Source organism: Falco peregrinus, chromosome 4, assembly GCF_023634155.1.
Source record: "Falco peregrinus isolate bFalPer1 chromosome 4, bFalPer1.pri, whole genome shotgun sequence".
Classification (NCBI taxonomy): Eukaryota; Metazoa; Chordata; class Aves; order Falconiformes; family Falconidae; genus Falco; species Falco peregrinus.
In genome coordinates, this window is record NC_073724.1 from 21,682,463 (window position 1) to 21,701,077 (window position 18,615).

The following is an 18,615-nucleotide window of genomic DNA, read 5'->3' on the forward strand; positions in this document are numbered from 1 at the left end:
GTGTAACACTATTGTTTTTCATGGCACTTTCTAAAGTCAGCCAAGAACATGGATTCTCCTACCACAGTTTAAGACACAGATTAACAGTGGTTGGGCAGATCAGACACCACATGCTTTAAGCAGTTGGCCCAGGCATGCACACCTATAGTAGTTCCTTCAGAAGGATATGGTCTTGAAATGGCTGTGAGATATGGTTCATATGCGCTGGAGAGTGAAGGATGAGGTGACAGAAGAGACAACTCCTTGCATATGTGTCTCACCTAAATTGGTGACTCGGCCACTGTGGGAAAGCACCAAGCTGTTTCCCTATTGCTAACTCAGCTTTGAGCATGTGCTGACAGGAGGAGAGAAGATATTATGGTTTATAGGGACTTGAAAGAGAACTGCTGCTCTGACCCCGTAGCAGAGACTTTGACTTGTGTCATGTCTCAGTGCCAGGACAACCCACCACAACCACTGCACGGGTGGCTCCAGCCCTGGAAGGGAGGAAGGTCTTCGCTGCCACCTTGGGCTATGTTTGTGCTGCTGGATGGAAGAAGAGCAAGGATTGATTCCCAGCTTAGCAGCTGAACAGCACATCCCCATGGATGGCTATGGGCTAGCCTGCTCTGTTTGCACATGTACCTTGGGAGGGCTAACGAAATGATCTAAAACATTGACACAATAATTACTCAGTGCAGGTAATTATGAATCCAGTCCTTGAACTTACTCCCTGGTCCTCCCCTACTCAGCAAGTGTAGACACACCTTCTGTCTTCTTGAGGAGCTAGGGACAAAAGTGCTACCCTGGAAGGACTTTCACAAGCCAGAATATGTGCTGTAAGACTTGGAGGAAAAAGCAGAAAGCAGGTGAAACCAGACTCCAAGTTAGCTTCTCTGGAGATGCATCCTCCAGGATGATGTTAAGATGGGACAGTTTTAAACAACCCCTTGACTTTTGTGAGTTCTGGCTTTGCTGAGTTTACTGCTTGGACATGCTCTGTCCTCTGACATGCTTTGATGTAAGCAGTTTGCTGGTACAGTCTTGGGCAGCTCAGGACTCCAGAACCGGCTGGGCTGAGAGATACCCATCCATCTTACCCTTGCCTGCTGTGATGGATGTTAGATACCACCTCAGAGGGGACCAGAGGGCATTAGGTGTTGCTGAACACATGTGCCTATTGATTTGTGTTTATTAGTTCCATTATTTCTATTTACACAAGTGCTTTTGCTGTCCTCCCATAACTCAACCCTGTCAGGCTAATGCAGGTAATAAGTCACTCTACCCTCTGATTCCAGCAAATGGCTTCTCCGTGACAGATGTTTGGTTTTTTCTGTCTACACGGACAAACTGTGTCTGTGCTGGAAGTGGAGGGAACAAAATGGCTCTGTGCCAAGCACCGTACATATGACCAGCCATAAGCACTGCTCTTGCAGGGTTTGTGTGAGTGAAGGGAGAGGGGGAGGAAAAAGGCTTGGAGGGTCCTCATGGGATTCAGCCCCAGCAATGTTAAATGAGTGCCAGCACTGCCCCTGCACCCTTCTGTTACTAAATTGTGTTATGAGATTAGCTCATCTATGTCCTCAGTATTTTGCTCTCATTTTTGAAGCAAGGTGAATTGTTTGGTGGTCTGTGTAACCAGGGAATGGTATGTTGGAGGAGTCAGGTGTTGCCTAAATCGGTGTTCCCGTCCCATGCATACACGGGGGGTTCTGTTTCATGGAGTTGCTAGGTTCCCCACTTCCTGCTGTCCTGGTGAGGTCCTGTGTATTTCCAAAGGGCAAGAGATCGCACCCTGCCATTTTTACTGAAGCGGCTGACATTACATGATTATTGCAATAATAGAAAATTCACAAAGTATCTCTGTGCCATCCACTTTAAAATCCTTTTTCCCCAGACAGACCATGTGAACATGACAGACTGGTTGCATGTTCTGCAATGGATGCTTTCTTTCCCCCTGCAAGCACATCCTTATGCCCCTTAGTTTTGTTACAGTCTGATGTAAGATGCCATATAAAGCTGTCCTCTGTGTCCCCAGAGGAATTAGAGCAATCATTTGTACAAACATGAAGGCTTTCTGATCTCTTTTCAGACTAGTTGTTTTCAACCCTTGTGAGACAGATTCTCTCTTCCGGAAAACTATCAGGTATCCTCCCCAGGCACTGCGAGATAAGGAAGGAGATTTTTTCCCCCGCAGTTTATATTGTCACACAGCCAAAGATTCATCAAAGTTTCCAAATTACAAACCTAATTTTAAAAGGGCAGATTTATTTTTGGTGACCTGATAAGCCTACATCATTTCTTCCTTCTGCTTCCTTAGACCCCTCACCCACAAATCTCAACGTTATCAAGAATATCCAACAGACTATTAGGTCTTAGCCAAGTCCTGCTTTTTTCAGACCGATGGCCTGAAGCTGGAATCTGTATAAAGCTGGATTAGAAACGAAGCATGTTGGGTGGTCAAAGGGGTATACTGGGAGAAGGACAATAAGGGGCCTACCACAACAGTTCTTGTTTAATGGAGCAAGGACCATTGTCTCAAAATGTTCCTTTTAGCCCCTGTTTTAATTGAAATGGACTGATCTATGCACCAACGGGGGAATGAAGCTTATTTTATAGAACCTTGTCTGGCTCAGCTGGGCTTCGGTTTCTCACAATCCCCAGATCTGAATGCCTTTCAGACAGGTGCAGGGGTTGCCCGCAGAGGACTTTCTCTGAAGAGCTAGTGTCCCAGGGCCTGCTGACACCAGCAACTGGCTCCATGCTGGTTCAACTGAGCAGCCTGAACTCAACACCGCTAAAAATCAAGTCCCCAAAAATGAGATGAGGTGGGCTGCAGAAGGTCAGTGGCCATTTCAGGAAAGCTGCTGGTGAGTCTGATGGTTTGTAAGGTGCAGCAGGAATTTCTTCTCTCACCTCTGTATTTCCTAAAGAAGAATGAAAATGGTAAAATTCACATGAGAGAAGGCAAAGGCAGTCGTGTGTATGTATAAAATAACCAACGTGCCGGGTGAGGATTTCTAGCTACTATGAATTTTTCCAGTATTTTAGCAAATGAAGAGTCCCAAGTACTGGGGGAAGTGGAGTCTGTCAAACAAAACCTGGACCACTAATGCCATCCAGTGGCTGGCAGACACTAACACACCTGCCACTGCTAATAAACCGTGACCTGAATGGAACAAACATTAACTTTAAACTATTCTCCCAGTGCTGTTTGCAATCGTTCACACAGTATTCTTTTGCACAGTATAAGTGTGCCAGTCAGAGCCCAGGCTTATACTGAAAAAAATGTAAGAAAGCACACATTTGTTTTATCTAGCTTGTTCTAACCACATTTTTCCTTACCCACTTCTTTTTTCTTCAGAAAATATTTAGTCTCTGTGAAGTAATCCCCATCAATGTTCTACATGCTGCTTAGTTTGTATCTGATCTGTCTTCGTGCACCTGATGCAATAAGCTGTCCTGCCCTTCTACCTTCATCCAAGAGACGTGGGGGAAATGCATTAAAGTGAATTGAAGTGAATTTGGGCTGCAGAGCAAAACTGACCTTCTGTTTCTGTGACGGTGTGTGACACAGTCACACACTGTTGCCCCTATGTAGTTCATGTAGCCCCTATAAAACTGCTAGGTGCAACAGCAACGTTCAGTGTCAGATAGCAGGAGGCAAGGAGAAAGCAGTAGTAGTTGCAACAGCTTGTACTAGAGAGATTAGCCCAGCACATACTGCTACATCCTGTAATGTCCCAGTTAGCTAACTGCAACCACAGACAAATCACAGTTATCTGCATCCTGCATCCGGCGGTGGTCTGCTCCTACTTCTGCTGAGACAGAGCAGGCAGAGCTGCAGGACCACGAAACCTGGCCAGGACATGTCTGTGCACCCACTCAAGCATTTGTGCAGGGGACCTGCAGCGGGCTCTTAGCAGAGCACTAGAGGACACCATCCCCTGCTTTCAGAGAGAGGGAAGAAAGCAGAAAGGTGGTCCGGTGTGGGGAATTATTCTGCTTTCAGACAGAAAACTTATTTTTCATGCCCCACAGGGGTGAGGAATCCTGGCCTGGACTGCCTGGACAACCAGACTGCTGCCTGCTCTCACAGGCACAGAGGAGTCCGGTGTGCAGAGGCTGCTGAGGTAAGAGCAATGAGAAAACTCTGTAAAGAAGCTACGTGGTGAATTAAAAGAGAGAGGACCTGAGGGTCCCACAAAGGGGGTGACCTGAGGGTCAAACCAAAGCAGAGATGGTATCTGGGGGGATAAGGGGCATGACTCTCTGACCAGCACAGAGGCGATCTTTCCGTGATGGGAGCTTTTGTGGGCTGGTGCCGTGCTCTACACATGGACCTGAACAGGTAGGCTAAAGGCTTCCCCACTATCCCCAGGCATACAGCAGGCCCTGGGCATCCAAATAATGTCTTCTGTGCTGGCAACAAACCATCTCAGAGGTACCACCTGCAGGCCCTCAGCTACTCAGAGCCAGGAACAGCTGGGATATATGACCTGAAAACTCTGCACGGGTGCTGTCTCCACCACAGAGATCAGTCGTAACCAAGATCATGACAGGGATGTTGACCAGAAACACAAGGGCATTGTGCACATGGCTGACATGGTTGTGAACGATGAATTGCCCCTGCTGGAAGTTCCCACAGCATGGTGGAGCAATGGCACCACGGTGGCAGTGATTGCTCCTCCCACAGACGGCAGGGTGAAGACCAGTGTCCCCACAGTACCCAGGAATAGCTGCTGTGATTGCTGTTTCTCCAGAATACAGTTATGATGCTCAGGATGTCACTAAAAGCCAACAGCTCCAGGGGAAACTGGGCAGCAGATGGCTTTGCATGCTTCCTGATGGCAGGTGCTTCAAGGTACTTGCCAGCTCCGAGCTGCGGTAACCCCAGTTGGTGGGTGCCAGGCACTGCCAGAAGGTAGGGCTGCCAGAGGGCAATGCCCACCCGTTGCTGAAATGAGAGAGGGGCCCAGAGGTAATGAAAATTGCATATCCAGAGCTACTGCCATGGAAGTGACCTTCCACACCCTAAAGTGAATGGGCTGCTGTTGATTGTTACATCTCTGCAGGATAGCTTGTTCCTACAAGGAGCGCCTCTGGTGCATGCCCAGATCCCAATGCCACAGTCAGCACTCACTGGTGGCAGCTGGGATTTGCTGTAAAAAAGGCAGATTAATTATTCCGTGGAAGCTAACTGACCCGGTTATTCACCAGAGGAGTGCCAGCTGAGGCTGCAGTGAACATTCATGGTGTGGATCTGGGTCTAGAGAGCTGTCTCTAGACCACCACTCCGTGGTGGGGGCTGCGCTGCAGCCTGCCTGCCCTGAGAAGCTCCCCAGTCTGCCCTGAGCAAAGGTTGCTGTTGTCCCTCAGACCTCCCAGCATAATTGCATGTGGAGCTGCTCCTTAAGCACATGATGGCACAGTGATCCCAAATAGAAAATTCCTGCTATTAAAAGTGTGCAAATTAGCCTGGATCATAGTGACAGAACCGGACTAGGAAATAACTATGCTTTAAGTCAGGAAGCGGTGCTGCTCTCCAGCAGCTGGGCCCCATAACCTCATCTTCCTCCACAGCTGTGGACGGACTGGCACAGCGAAGCAGTTTGCAGGCATGTGACGTGGTGGGCTGCCTGCCAGGGACCATTAGGAGGTTTAAATTACTCTAGTTCTGGAAAGGTACGGGGACTGTCACACCAGGCCCATGTGCCCATTTGGAGTCCCCGGCACTGACAAGCTGGAGAGCATGCCAACAGGGCTGGACAGGGTTCAGTGCAGACGCAGGTTTCAGTGGATGCCACAGCCTGTTCCAGAACAGCAACAATGCTTGGCCCTGGCAGAGACCTACACGCAGGCTTTTAGAAGTCTCTTGACACTTACAAGTGAATGTGCAAGGGGACTTCTTCTTCTGTCCACCAAAACCAACAGTCACAGTGCCTGAGTTCTGACCAAGAACTTGCATCTGCTCTGGCCGCGTTTTATGAAGGCATTCCAGATCGTACAGACCCAGAGGGATGATGGTTCCCAGCATGCACACTGGGTGCAAAGTCTGCAGGCTTTCTCCTGTGGTGCACTTCGTCCTTTTGGCAAGGCTGGAGACGTCTGCTGACCTATGAAAAAAAATTGCATAAGAAATGTCAAGTGGTCACAAATATTAATTATGCGGTACTATGGAAATTGTATTAGAATACCTGGCTAATGCGTTTTGCAGCTGCATTCCCACTTATTAATTGCTTACATTAAAAGAGCACCCAGAAGCCTCGTTTCACTGACAGCTGTACAAACCCAAGCTGAGTTCTGCTTCTTGCTCATGAAAGAACTCGGCCACTTCCCAACCACTCCTGTCCCCAAAGAAGGAATCACGTGTTTAAAAATCCAAATAAACCCACAACTTTGTTATTCTGGAGGCCTGCCTAGATATATTCTCTTTGGCAATCTTGATTTTCCAGTGCAGAAATGGGATAGTTTACCCTGTTGTATCACATAGATATTTTTTAATTGCACAGTAATTAGCATTTTCAGTGTGGTTTTGTAGTGAATCAAATGATTGTATCTCCAGGATTACCCAACACAGCTGAGTTAAGTGAAAAAAAAAAAATACAAACCACCTCATCCTTTAGTGTACTGACACCTGCTGGACTACTAACATGTAAATGTGGTAAATATTGAAGAAAGAGTGAGAGAGAGCGCAGAACAGTTTGTATCAGGAAGTGCAGTAAAGTATATCGCAATGAAACTGCATGGGGAGTTACCTCTGGCGTATGCTTATGTGGGTTAGTATTTGCAAAGCAACTTATATATCGAGTGACATTAAAAGTTTAATTAAACTATAAGGATTTTTACAAAAAACCTAGCTAAAAGTCTAAGAATAAGCTTTTCTTTTTCTCCTCTGTGAATGAAATCTTTATTAGGTTATTATATATAACATACATAAAATGCATGAAAAGGTACAGGCTTTCTATGAACTTTATTGATTTTCACCCTAGGTGATATTTTAAATATATTTTCCTAGTATATATTTATATACATACACACAGTGTTTTGGTTGCATTCATTTCGGTGCCTTTTAGCAAACAAAATGACATTCCTGAACACATAAATATTTTGACAGTTTCTAATTTAAAAAAATCTTTCAGATGAGCTTTCTGGACAATGTTCATTCTTTTGATCGGTTTCAAAGCTAGTATTTTCACCTTTTCATTACACAATCCTTAATCACCAGTACCCCAAAATGTACTTTGCTCTGTAGTGCAGTTCTGCTCCCTGCAGAAGCAGCCTGGCCAGACACCACCGAGCACCTTCAAACGTGTGCACACCCATTTTCCTCCTGAGAGTGCAATTGCCCGATAAGCGCTGGCCGCAATGCTGGGGCTGCGGGGGCTGCCGCGGCCAGAGGAGAGGAATCCATCGCCCTGGTGGGGTGCACACAGGGCAGCCGTTTTCTGTGGCTGCTGGTTGTGGTTGTGCTTCTCTGCCTGTTATCCAAGTGGGCAAATAAACTGCTCAAGACGGGGAGCCTATGCACTGAGGCTGATGGAGCAACACTAGTTTAAAATAGGTACGTGCGGAAGAGTAAGGCCTCCAGTTAGGCTTTTCATTACTTTAACCAAAATAGTCTTTTGAACTTTTTATAAATTATTCAAACCAAGTAAAAAAAACCAACCATCTAGCTAACACTTTAAAAGCTCTTTTAAACTTCAGCTAGGTTTCCCCGCAATTCAGGTTGATTGCAATCATCACTTTGTGCTGTAGAATCAGCTCCCATAAAGACTTCAGCAAATTATTTTTTCTGCAAACACCAGAAAATCCCCGGAATTCATGTGTGCATCCGTCCTGTCTTGCACATGACGGTCCTGCCAGTCACTGTTAGCTGTTTTGTGCTCCCAGTTCCAGCTTGTTCGGCTGTTTCAGTGGGGAAACTCGCTCAATGGCTGCTGAGCATGTGGGAGCTCAAGCCTGTGAGCTCTGAGCAGGGTGCTGTAGAACCAGCTATCCCTGGCAGGAATTCCTTGTTTTCTTGGGATGTTTTTTAGCCAAAGGTCACACAGCCTTCTGAGCAGAAACTACTCTAATAGTAGTAGGAGGCTACGGTTTCTCTTAAAAGCTACTTCTGCTCTTTCAGGGAGACAGAGGTAAACAATATCATAGCCTTACTAATATAATTAAAAAATTGTCAGCATTTTAGTGCAGCACTAGCAGCTGCTATGAATCCGGTCTGAAATGTCCCTGGCAGCAGGCACTGCCAGGAGCACCCTCTCCTGTGACTGCTCCTGCCCTGTCCAGGCACCTACTGCCCAGTTCGTTCAGAGTGTGCCCCTATGAGGATGCATGGGTGAGAAGGGATGTTAAGCATGGGGTTTGCCCTGCTTTCACAGAGCGCCTGCTGCAGACCTCCATACATGCTCCAGCAGGAGACCTGTATGATCCTTTGAATTCACTAGAAATACACACTGGAGTAACATGCACAGACTTTGGGCACTGCATGAAATATTTAAAGTCCAGCCCTTGGTGAACATTAACAGACAAACAACAACAAAAAAAACCCACAACAGTGGACAGACCTTGAATAGTACCAGTGCTCTAGAAGGGTTGTAGTAACTTGCGGCTGCAAGCCCCGTGCTGGGTACAAAGGTCTTCATCAACATTTACACAACCTCTCCTTTGATTCTCATGTTTCAAGTTTACTCAGTTTGTCAAGCAGTTGAGGATGAGGGAGTTGCAGCAGACAGATCAGCTCAGTTCAGCTGTTAAGAGTGAATGTTATTTTTAATCTTGTGTGTTCCATGTAAAGGCTTTCCAGCTGACATTATTTTAATTACATGAATACTTTGGCTATCAGCACCACTACCTCTTAATTGGAACAGCAGGCTTTCCACTAGGGAGCCACCATCACAAATTTTCTAGTGAAATAACATTTCATCTTCAAAATGCTATACAAACATAAACTCAGTTAATTACCTCTCCCAGCATCCCTTAGAGGCAGGGAAGTGTCATTACCCATGTGTAATCAAAGGGAAAGACTTTAATGACACACAACGTCTTGCCCAGGACAACACAAGGGCTTGGGGTTTGTTTTGGTTTCTCAGCATAGGTATCTAGTGCTGTTTGGGATGCCACACAGCGCCTTCAGGGGTGCACAGGGGGCTGGCAGGTAGGAAACAGCAGTTCCAGGATCCCTTCTGTAGCAGCTGGAGGCCAGAAGAGATAGTCTGGAGTATCTCAGATGGTGCTAGACACTGATGTATGGATGGCTGAGTCCAGTGACAAAATATTAGACACTAGGAGATTCCAGCATCTAGACTGTGGGATTCCAAAGGAAAAAAACCAAAACAACCCACAAGCCTCTTCCAGACCATCCAAAATACAGAACAATAACCTACATGTGGTGCAGCGCTCTCCTTACCGAGCAAGCCTGCACAAACAGGCATATATTGTGTTCTCTGTGCATTAGGTGACTCACAAATGCAGCAAGTCTTCTATGCTGCCACAACGCAAGGTCACACTAATATTGGAAATGCAGCTCCCACCTTTCCACAGAGAAGCTCCAGATGACAAGACTGTGCAACCTGTCCATTCCCGCGCTGGGAAGCACCTTTGTATAGCAGGGGTTACTCAGCTGCTGAGTGGGAAAAATGGGTTAAGACTAGCCAAAGATCTGCTCCAGGAGCAGTAGGAGGGGCTCCTGATCCAGCCCAGCCGGGATGGAAGAGCACACCTGTACTTAGCTCACCAGCAGTCTCTCCTCCAGAGACACACATCCAAGGACATAACTGGCCTATAGGAAGGATTATTATTAAAAATTCATGTTGTTCCTGTTTACTTTTCTTAATGTAGAGAGTAAACATTAAAAATTACATTAATGCAGATTTGCAGACAGTGATCTTGATGAGTGAGAGCCTATGCACACAAGCTCAGGCAATTTGATGTTTACTGTTGCAATCTTGGTTTCACTCTGTATTTTTCCAGAAGAGTCATCACAAATAGAAAATACTATATATTTGCACAAGGCACCAGAGGTATGGTTGCCATGGGAAGCACAGCCCTCAAAATTCCCTCTAATTTTTCAATCCATATAAAATCTTGATCAGAAAGCATGTTAACGTGGGCTTTATGCTTGATATGCGCCATATTTTTATAGTACATAAGGGTCTGGAATTTTTTGTTACTTTTGCACACTTTGAAGTTCACTAGCTGTCTACATAAACTTCTGTTAACCTACATCACAGTAACTATTTCATTTGCCCTTTAACTTGGCAAATCAGGATGTAACCCAAGACATCTCGTACCTTAGTTCTTCAGAGATCCCTGTCTACCCTTATGCAGTGAGAGCAACCCTTTTGATCAACACTAGAAACTCCTTCATTCCCCTACTGTAACAGATATTCTTTGCAGGCAACTACAGAGCAGAGCGAACAGACAAAGCTGTGTGTCCACCCAGCCTTAAGTGTGTCCCTCCAGAGTGTGTTTCAGCCCTCTGGGCTTCAGATCAGCCCACTTCATCACCAGTTTACCTACAAAGGTGTAGCTAGGCCCAAGCTCTAGGCTTCTTCCAAGTTGGGATGGCAAAACCAGGGTACGGGGCAAAGAGGGATGTCAAACAAGAGGTGCGAGAGTTGCAAGAGATGCCACTCTTTCTCACGCCTGCCAGATCCTCTGCCCTACCGTAGTTCCTACTATCAAAGTCTGTAATCCCACCTCGCACATTTTATTTTTTCCTTTCCGCTTTGACTCTGATACTTTAAATAAAAAATAAAGCATTGCTACTGAACACCCTGTTCAGCTTCTTTGGGGTAATTTTTTTTCACAAATGAGTTAAAAGGAAGTATGTGGGAGAAAACAAAACAAACCAAAAACATTTCCCTGGCTCCTTGTATAAGGCTTATATGAAAGGGTATCCCTGTAAACTAATACTTTTGTATTGCTATTGTACTCGTGAAAGAAAAGAGTAATAGAAAACACTCCAAAGGGTGAGGCCATGACCTATATAAGATTACTGATCTCTTTCGGCATGCACCATCCAAACTCCTGTAAATTAGTCCTTGAAATTCACATCTCTCCTTTAGCCTCCCACCATTGATCTCTTCACCGTGGTGTGTCTTCGCATATCAGCTCTGTTAGTTGCATTCTGCCTAACTAGGGCACTGGGCACCTTAGGGTGCCTTCACGGGTAACCTGACATTGATGCCTAATGTGATAAATCTCTGAAATCATTACATCAGATTGTTTCGCTTCACATATTAAGAAGCCTGACACACCTGGGTCTTATCCACCTGTTTGTCCTACATTCATGTAGAGGCATGAAGAAGGGCAGATCTTGAAAACTTACTTCCAGGAAGGAAGGAATAAGCCTCTCTGATAAAAACATAGGCAGATTTGGAGACAGGCCTAAAAATAAGAGAAAGCACTGTAACATAGCACTGAAGATGCCCCTCTTTATGGAAGGGCACTGAACAAGTAAAGATAGTGGTACGGGAAGCCAAAGATGAAATGAGTCACTACTATCCCTCCAAGTCTACAAACCACTTTAAATCAAACAAGATTCACCTCGAGGGCACTGAAATATTTCCTCTTAATCTATCAAGCACTCAGGGTGCTGCATGAGCCATGAACACAGACCTGTTTCCTCACAACTAATTTACAGAGTCTCTTCTCTCCAGGCACGTCAGGAACAAAACTCCAGGGAGTTTGAACTCACGGTGCCAAGATGCCTCCTAGATAGGAAGCTGCCTCACGCTCCTCTCACAACTTCTTTCTGTGATTAAACTACAGCTCTTTGTCTGTCTCTCAGAGAAACAGTCTCCATGTATTTATGTGGGTTTTCTTCTGTGCTTCTTCTTTCCCAAGCAGAGAAATAGACCATTTATGCAAACAAGTCCCTGTTTGTTTCAGTCATGTCACCTGAGCCATGACTCAGGTGTCATGGCCAAGTCTGATGCGTGGAACAAACCTTGTACGTCCTTCCCTGACCTTATGGCATCCTCAACCATGCGATTTAAAACCACCTGGGCTTTAAGTAATTTGTAGTTCAGGCATATTACTTCATTGTGCATATATAATTATATTTATTAATATATTATTATATCATTCATATTATTCATCTTACTTTATTGTTCAGACATATACTTCAATCAGATTACCGAAAGTCCCAGGTACTGTAAAATCATATTGTGCTTCTGATTTAACTTCTCCACCAATAATGCAGCAGAAAAACAACATGGGTTTGCGAAAGGAATGAATTGAATGTAATCTTCCATTCTTTGAATGCTCCAAGGTTGCCAGCCTTTGAATGGAACCACAAAGCTCTACGCTCCCCAAGTCTGGTGAGAACCTTCCGTTGGAGCCTAAGGTTTGCCAGTGCTACCAGCATGGAGAGAACCTATTTTGCCACCTGTGCCCTCCATCTCTCAGGCCAGGAGCGATCCAGGGCTACACCGAGGTGCTTCCCACCTGGAGCGGAGCCCTGCGCTGCACACCCACCGGCTGCTGTGGCCACGCCACGTGCAGCGGCATCTCCTAAGGAAGGTCAGCGACCGAGTCACACCAGCTTCAGGTTGCACTTCTGCTGGGTTTTGTACAAAACATCTTGGGGCAGGGCAACTATTTCGGAACGCAGAGCTGCTCAGAGGGGACTTCAAAGCCGCGTGCCAAGTCTGGCTGAGGGTTTGTGATGTGACGCACCTCAGTAACACCGAAAATAGCCTCCAGGGGAGGGGGAAAGATGCAGCTACTACGAGAATAACGTTTGCAGAAAAGGAAAACAACCCTGCCGCTGCCTCTGCCTGCGCCACTGCAGCGCACGCCTGACGGAACAGTTGCACGCCTGACTGGAGCCTGCGCCATTAGAACGCGCAGGCACTGCAGCCCGGCGATCCGTCAGGGAAAGCCTTAAAGCGAAACCGTTTAAAGCCCAGGGCCTCCTCAGGGCCCAAGTGCCACCACGATGTCACACGCGGGAACCGATTCCCTCACGCTCTCCGGAGAGCACGCAGAGCCGGGCACGGCGCGGGGCCTGACCCCTCCCCCCGGCGCCCAGCCCCGCCCCCGCCGGCACCGTTACACAACGCCCCCGCCGCGCGGGGCCGTGGGCTCGGGGGGCGGGTGCCGCTGAGTGGCGCGCGCCCGCGCCTGGCCGTCGATTGGCCGAACCCCGCGTAATGACTGCGCGAGGAGCGCCGCGAGCGTACCGCCATTGGCCGCGGCGCTGACGGCCCGCCTTATATAAGAGCGGCGGGAGGGGCCGACCTCTAGTCGTCGGGTGCTGGGTGCGGGGCGCGGGGCCTGGCTATCCGCCGCTCTCCGGCCGCTGCGGGAACATGGCGACGCTGAAGGCCGTGTGCGTGATGAAGGGGGACGGCCCCGTGCAGGGCGTCATCCACTTCCAGCAGCAGGCAAGGGCTGGCGGCGGCGCGACCCCGGCGCTCCGCACCCCGCAGGGGGCTCTCCCGGCCGCGGTGCTGAGTCACTGTGCGGGGCGGGCGGCGTGGCTCTGCCCTCCCCTGCTCCCCGCCGCCTGCGGGGGGGGCGCTGGGCGGGCCTGGCTGGAACCGCGGCGGCTGCGGCGCGGCCCGGCGGCGGGAGGGAGCGGGCGGCGGGCGCGGCGCTGGGCCCACCCGGTGCGGGGCGCCCCGGAGCGGCGCGGGCCTGGCCTGCTGCCCTGCTCGGGGCCGCCGCTGTCGTGCTGCGGGGCTTGTTCCTGCTGCCGGAGTGGGGCTTCGGGGAGCTCCGGCTACTGCGTGCGCAGCGCCGTTTTGAACGCTTTGTTTTGAGTAAAAGTTGGGGCTGCGCACAGCGTGGATGTGTCTGTAAGAGAGGAACGGCTTCAGGGTTACTTGTGCTTTCAAATGGAAGCATGTGATCGCTCTCAAAAGCAAGCAATCTGATAATAAAGGCACGCCTTTTGCGTCTTGCTGCATAACAGGAAGAATATATTTTAGGTGGCTAAACACACGAGAACGTTCTGTGAAATACTGTAGTGGCATGTAGAATCAGTTAATGTAAGATAATTGTTCATGTTTTGGTAGCTGAACTTGTAGTGGAGTTTCTAGTGCTTTCTGTTGACCAGGAAGCTGCATTTGACACAAGGCCTTTTAACGCTACAGTCATTTTGGTGATGATAAATTATTTCTGTTAAAGGGTAATGGACCAGTAAAAATTACTGGAAGAATCAGTGGCTTGACTGATGGAGACCATGGCTTCCATGTCCATGAATTTGGTGACAATACAAATGGTAAGCTGTCTATCCAAGCTTGAGTTACAACTGTAATGTGATTGCTCAGCTTTAAAGAGCTTCTTTTTTTGTTGCAGCAGCAACTTGGGTCTCACGATTGCAAATCTGTGTTAAGAAATGATGGCACTTCCTAAGGAATTGCTTCTCATTTAATACTTTAAACATGTTTAGGCTGGTGTTAAACATGGCACATACAAAGCACTAACCTAAATACTCTGAGAAGCTAGTCTTAAGAAATAAGAAAGCTTTCAGCTGTGCCTAGAGTGTTCTAGAAGGAGTAATCTTACTTTATTGAACTTCTAAGTCTGTAGTAGGTAACTTTCCTCCAGAGGATCAGTAGAAGGTCTGACAGGAGGGTGGCGATTTCATTAGCCAGAAGGAAATGAAGTCACTAATACACGATGACTACCTTGGTGTAGCGTATAAGCAACAGATTTAAATGGGCTACTGCAGAAAACCCTGCTTTTGATGGCTGTGTTCTGTTTTAGGGTGTACCAGTGCAGGTTCTCACTTCAATCCTGAAGGCAAGCAGCATGGTGGACCAAAGGATGCAGAAAGGTGAGTTTAATGTGGCTGGCCTCTTACTGTGTACTTACTTGGTGCAGCAGCCATCAGAGTGCTACTTTGTGCTTGGGAGGCCACTTCATGAATCGTGCTAGGACAATACCAGAAGAAAACTGGTAATTCCTGCAGGACTTCTAGGGTCACTTAACAAGAGTTCTGATCACTGTACAGCAATTTATTACATACCTTGCTTCCAGGAGTATGGGTAAAATGTAGTCTTTGGGACATTCTTGGTTTTATCATAGCTTGAGGAGAAGAAGAAATAAAGGCTTTTACTGGGTGAAAGTTCCTCAGGATGTGAGTGTAGGGGATTCATGTGGTAAAGCCTCTTGTTCATTGGTTATTTGCTTCTGTTTTGGGGACATTTTTGACAACAGGGGCCTTAAACTTCAGTTGTTGAGCTGTATGCAGGCTTGTTGTATGGCAGATCAGGGTTGTCAGTGGAAGGTGCTGAGGCTTCAGGGGAGACTGCAAGATGAATATAAAGGTGTGCGCAGGCACAGTGGCTTCTTATTGGATGTACTGGGCTGTTCTTAGCCTGTTTGGTTAGGTATCGTACTGTCTACAGTGTGTACTCCTCAGGAGCTCTGTGTGCTGTGTACTCTGTGTACAGGGTCTGGTGTGGGAGCTGAGACCTAGTTCTTCTCCTGGAAGCAGCTTCTATAGTCCAGTTGCAAGGGTTTCCTGAAGGTATGTTTGAGATCTGGTATCAGAGCAAGTGGTTTCAATAGAATGCTGGCTGGGTTTGGAGACTGGGAGGGGGCTGCACAAGAGCTGAAGGCCAGTCTGGTGGCAAGCAGAGCTAGGAGCAAGTGTAAAAGTGCTGGTCTTCTGCAAGGTAGGGTCTGGACTAGCACTGGGACCATCTTGGGATTGTGATTAGTCTTTGAATGCTTATGTTTATGTCCATAACTGCACCTTCTGTGACTGATAAATCTGTACCTGAGTGATCGGTTGCATGCCAGAGCAAGCAAGCTGGCTGCTAGCCAGCCGTCTGGATGACAGCATCATGAAATGCTGTGCTCACGGGCTTCACTGGCAGCCAACTGCTCCAGTGGAAGCGGTCAAAACTGCATGAATATTGTGGCTTTTGCTGGTTCTTCTGTGTCAAATCCTGCTTCTGGTGTAACCTGCCTGCTCAGGCAACTGTAGACTGGGGAATTCCTTAGGAGAGTATTAAGAACTAGATCACGCTTTTATCAGTGTAAAGTTGAAACAAGTGGACGGAAGCTTAAATCAAGCAAGTTTCTAAAGGGAAAACTACCCTTGACCTGATTTTATAGGGCTTGGTTAAAAATATGAATTCGGTTCTATGCTGGCTAAGAAGCTGGTAGTCAGTGTTCAGATGGCTGAGCTGGTCATCCTGCATGCGTGGAGGGTTTCAGAAACAATCTGGTATTCAGGGTTCTGAGTCTGGATTGAAGAATCTTGCAGAACATCATCAGCTTGTCTTCTGAGTGAATGTTTTGTTTGGGGCAGACATGTAGGAAACAAGACACTGGAATATCCAGAAGTTCGGTGAAAAATGGAACTGCTTGAGGATCAGTTCTTAAGGGAAATCCTGGTGGAGCTCTAGCTCTGATTAAAAACTGTGTGGTAGAGTATAATGCCAAGTTAATAGGAAGGTGCCAGGCAGACTTGAATGGTCATCCCTGGCACTGATGAGAACTTAGCTAGCACTTCATGCATCCCCCTTTGACCTGTCACTTGACAAACTGCTTTTACTAATCCTATTTCAACCTAAAGCCTGAGGCAGCTTGTGCAGTAGCTGACTTGTGATAGACATTAAAAGCTGTTAAGCATAGCGGCAGTGTTTACACTGAATGTTGTATGTGCAGGAAAGGTTTTCACCTAATTTGAGAGACTTCCTTTTGAGCAGAGGGAGATGCCATCAGGGTGGAGGAATTCTTGGCTAGGAGTTGTGCAGGGTAGGCTTGGCTTGTTAGGGAGCGATGGCATTCCTTTCCCCAAAGCTGGATTAACCTTCCAGTTTCAGGTTCTACCTAGGACTGAATTTTAATTATCCCTTGAACTAAAGTTAAAATATTAAGTTAAAACAGCAGAAGTGTTCAACATTGGTGGTAAATGAGGACATACATACTGTTTAAGATAAGGTGGTGGGGTACTTGAGTGTAATAACTAGGGGTATTGTATTGTCCAGGCCATCACTTAAAGCTTTCAATTCAACTGAGTTTTCTGTGAGTTTCTCTACATCTTTGTGTAGGCACGTGGGAGACCTTGGCAATGTGACTGCTAAAGGAGGAGTGGCAGATGTGGAAATACAAGATTCCATTGTTTCTCTTAGCGGACCATATAGCATCATCGGACGTACCATGGTGGTAAGTGTCTTGGTGCCTATTTGGGATGTTTTAAAGATCTCTAGAGTGGTCTTGACTGAGTGGAGACACTTTGATGCTGGGGGCAAGTCCTTGGTGTCTGTTGTAGAACTTGTAGTGTAAAATTTCTAATGTGGGGAGTTCTTTGAAGCCTTAGCTTCTGTGTGTTAGTACAGCACCTCACTGCCATCAGATCTTCATTTTCTGCCTGCCTTCCAAGGATGTTCCTGTACACTTAACTTTCATCTCCTCCAGCTGTGAGTGACTAAAGTAACCTTCTTTGAGGAAGTACCTGGTGGTCTGGCACAAGCGCTGGCATGGCTTGTCACTGAAAGGCATGGCAGGGGAACTGCAGGACATGGTTAGCTATTGCTGGTCTGGTAGCTGCTGGGGCAGCTCTTTGCCATGGCCTCCTTGGGAAGGAGGGAGGCCCAGGCTTGAGTGGACTTGGCCAGTCTTGTTTCCCTTGGGAGTCTAGTGTCTGCTGAGATCACTGTGCTCCTGCATGAACCAGGCTTGGACTGGTGACCGAGGAGCAGAGATGTTAGTGTAACACAGCAGGTGACATGGCCAAGGCCCAGCACCTGCCACGCAGCAGCCTTGTGTCGTAAGGGTGAACCGGAATGTCATGTCCAAGCTCGCTCTTGGACTAGTAGTAACTATGTGAAGCGTGGGGGTTTGACTTCCTGTTCAAGCAAATTCAGCTGAAGGCGACTAATCTTTTCAGACAAGCTTAGCCCTAAGTTTTGGGATGAGTATCAATTTGGCATTCAGCATTGTGTAACTACAATAGGTTTTGTCATGTGCAGCTGGTAGAGGGCAATGCTGCTTGTCACTGCTGCTACTAATGTGAGTAGTGAAGAACTGTTGATTAGTTATGCAATAACATGAATTAAGGTATCTCCAATTCTCTTTTAGGTCCATGAAAAATGTGATGACCTGGGTAGAGGGGGAGATAATGAGAGCAAATTAACTGGAAATGCTGGACCTCGTTTAGCTTGTGGTGTAATTGGAATAGCGAAGAGCTAAGTATTGTACCTGAAATGCTTATGATGACAGTGGCAAATAAGCTGTAATTCATGGCAAATGCTGTACTTGCCTGTCCTTGTGCAAGCAAAAGATTTATCACTTAATCTCATCACTACTCTGCATTCTGAGTATTACTTAAAACTGGTGAAGACTCAATTTTGTATGATGTATATTGCAATTAAACTGACTCTGATGGAATGTCTCTGTAGTCTGCTAAAGCATCTGTTGTAACCATTAAGTGTAACTTCACTCACTGGCCCCCCTGTTCTGTGTAATGGAAGATGCGTAGTAGCAGTCACATCCTGAACAGCAAAACTTCCAGTGTACTGTGTGATTTGGAGGGTTAGCCTGAAGAGCTTTGGCAAGGCTACTCACCCAAGAGCAGTAGGTACCGTTTGTATCAGGGCTTCCTCCTGGCACAGTTGCAGCATTTGTAGGTTTCAAACTCATGTAATAAAACTTGCTGGGCAAATA

At 47.0% G+C, this 18,615-nt stretch overlaps 1 protein-coding gene and 1 long non-coding RNA gene across 3 annotated transcripts; one reads left to right on the forward strand and one right to left on the reverse strand.

The window, feature by feature from the left end:
• Positions 1–2,176: 2,176 nt before the first annotated feature.
• LOC114013002 (uncharacterized) lies at positions 2,177–13,276 on the reverse strand. Of its 2 annotated transcripts, none has more exons than XR_008746730.1 (3): positions 13,170–13,276; positions 5,866–6,095; positions 2,177–2,906 (listed from the first exon to the last, which is right to left on the reverse strand). It is a non-coding gene; the product is annotated as an uncharacterized LOC114013002 (long non-coding RNA). The 2 variants fall into 2 exon arrangements; XR_003555821.2 differs by lacking the exon at positions 13,170–13,276 and adding an exon at positions 6,177–6,304.
• SOD1 (superoxide dismutase 1) lies at positions 13,179–18,615 on the forward strand. The gene is made up of 5 exons (XM_055801110.1): positions 13,179–13,373; positions 14,119–14,212; positions 14,701–14,770; positions 17,001–17,115; positions 18,031–18,615. Exons 1-5 carry the CDS (start codon positions 13,299–13,301, stop codon positions 18,139–18,141), a joined length of 465 nt encoding a protein of 154 aa, XP_055657085.1. The 5' UTR covers positions 13,179–13,298; the 3' UTR covers positions 18,142–18,615.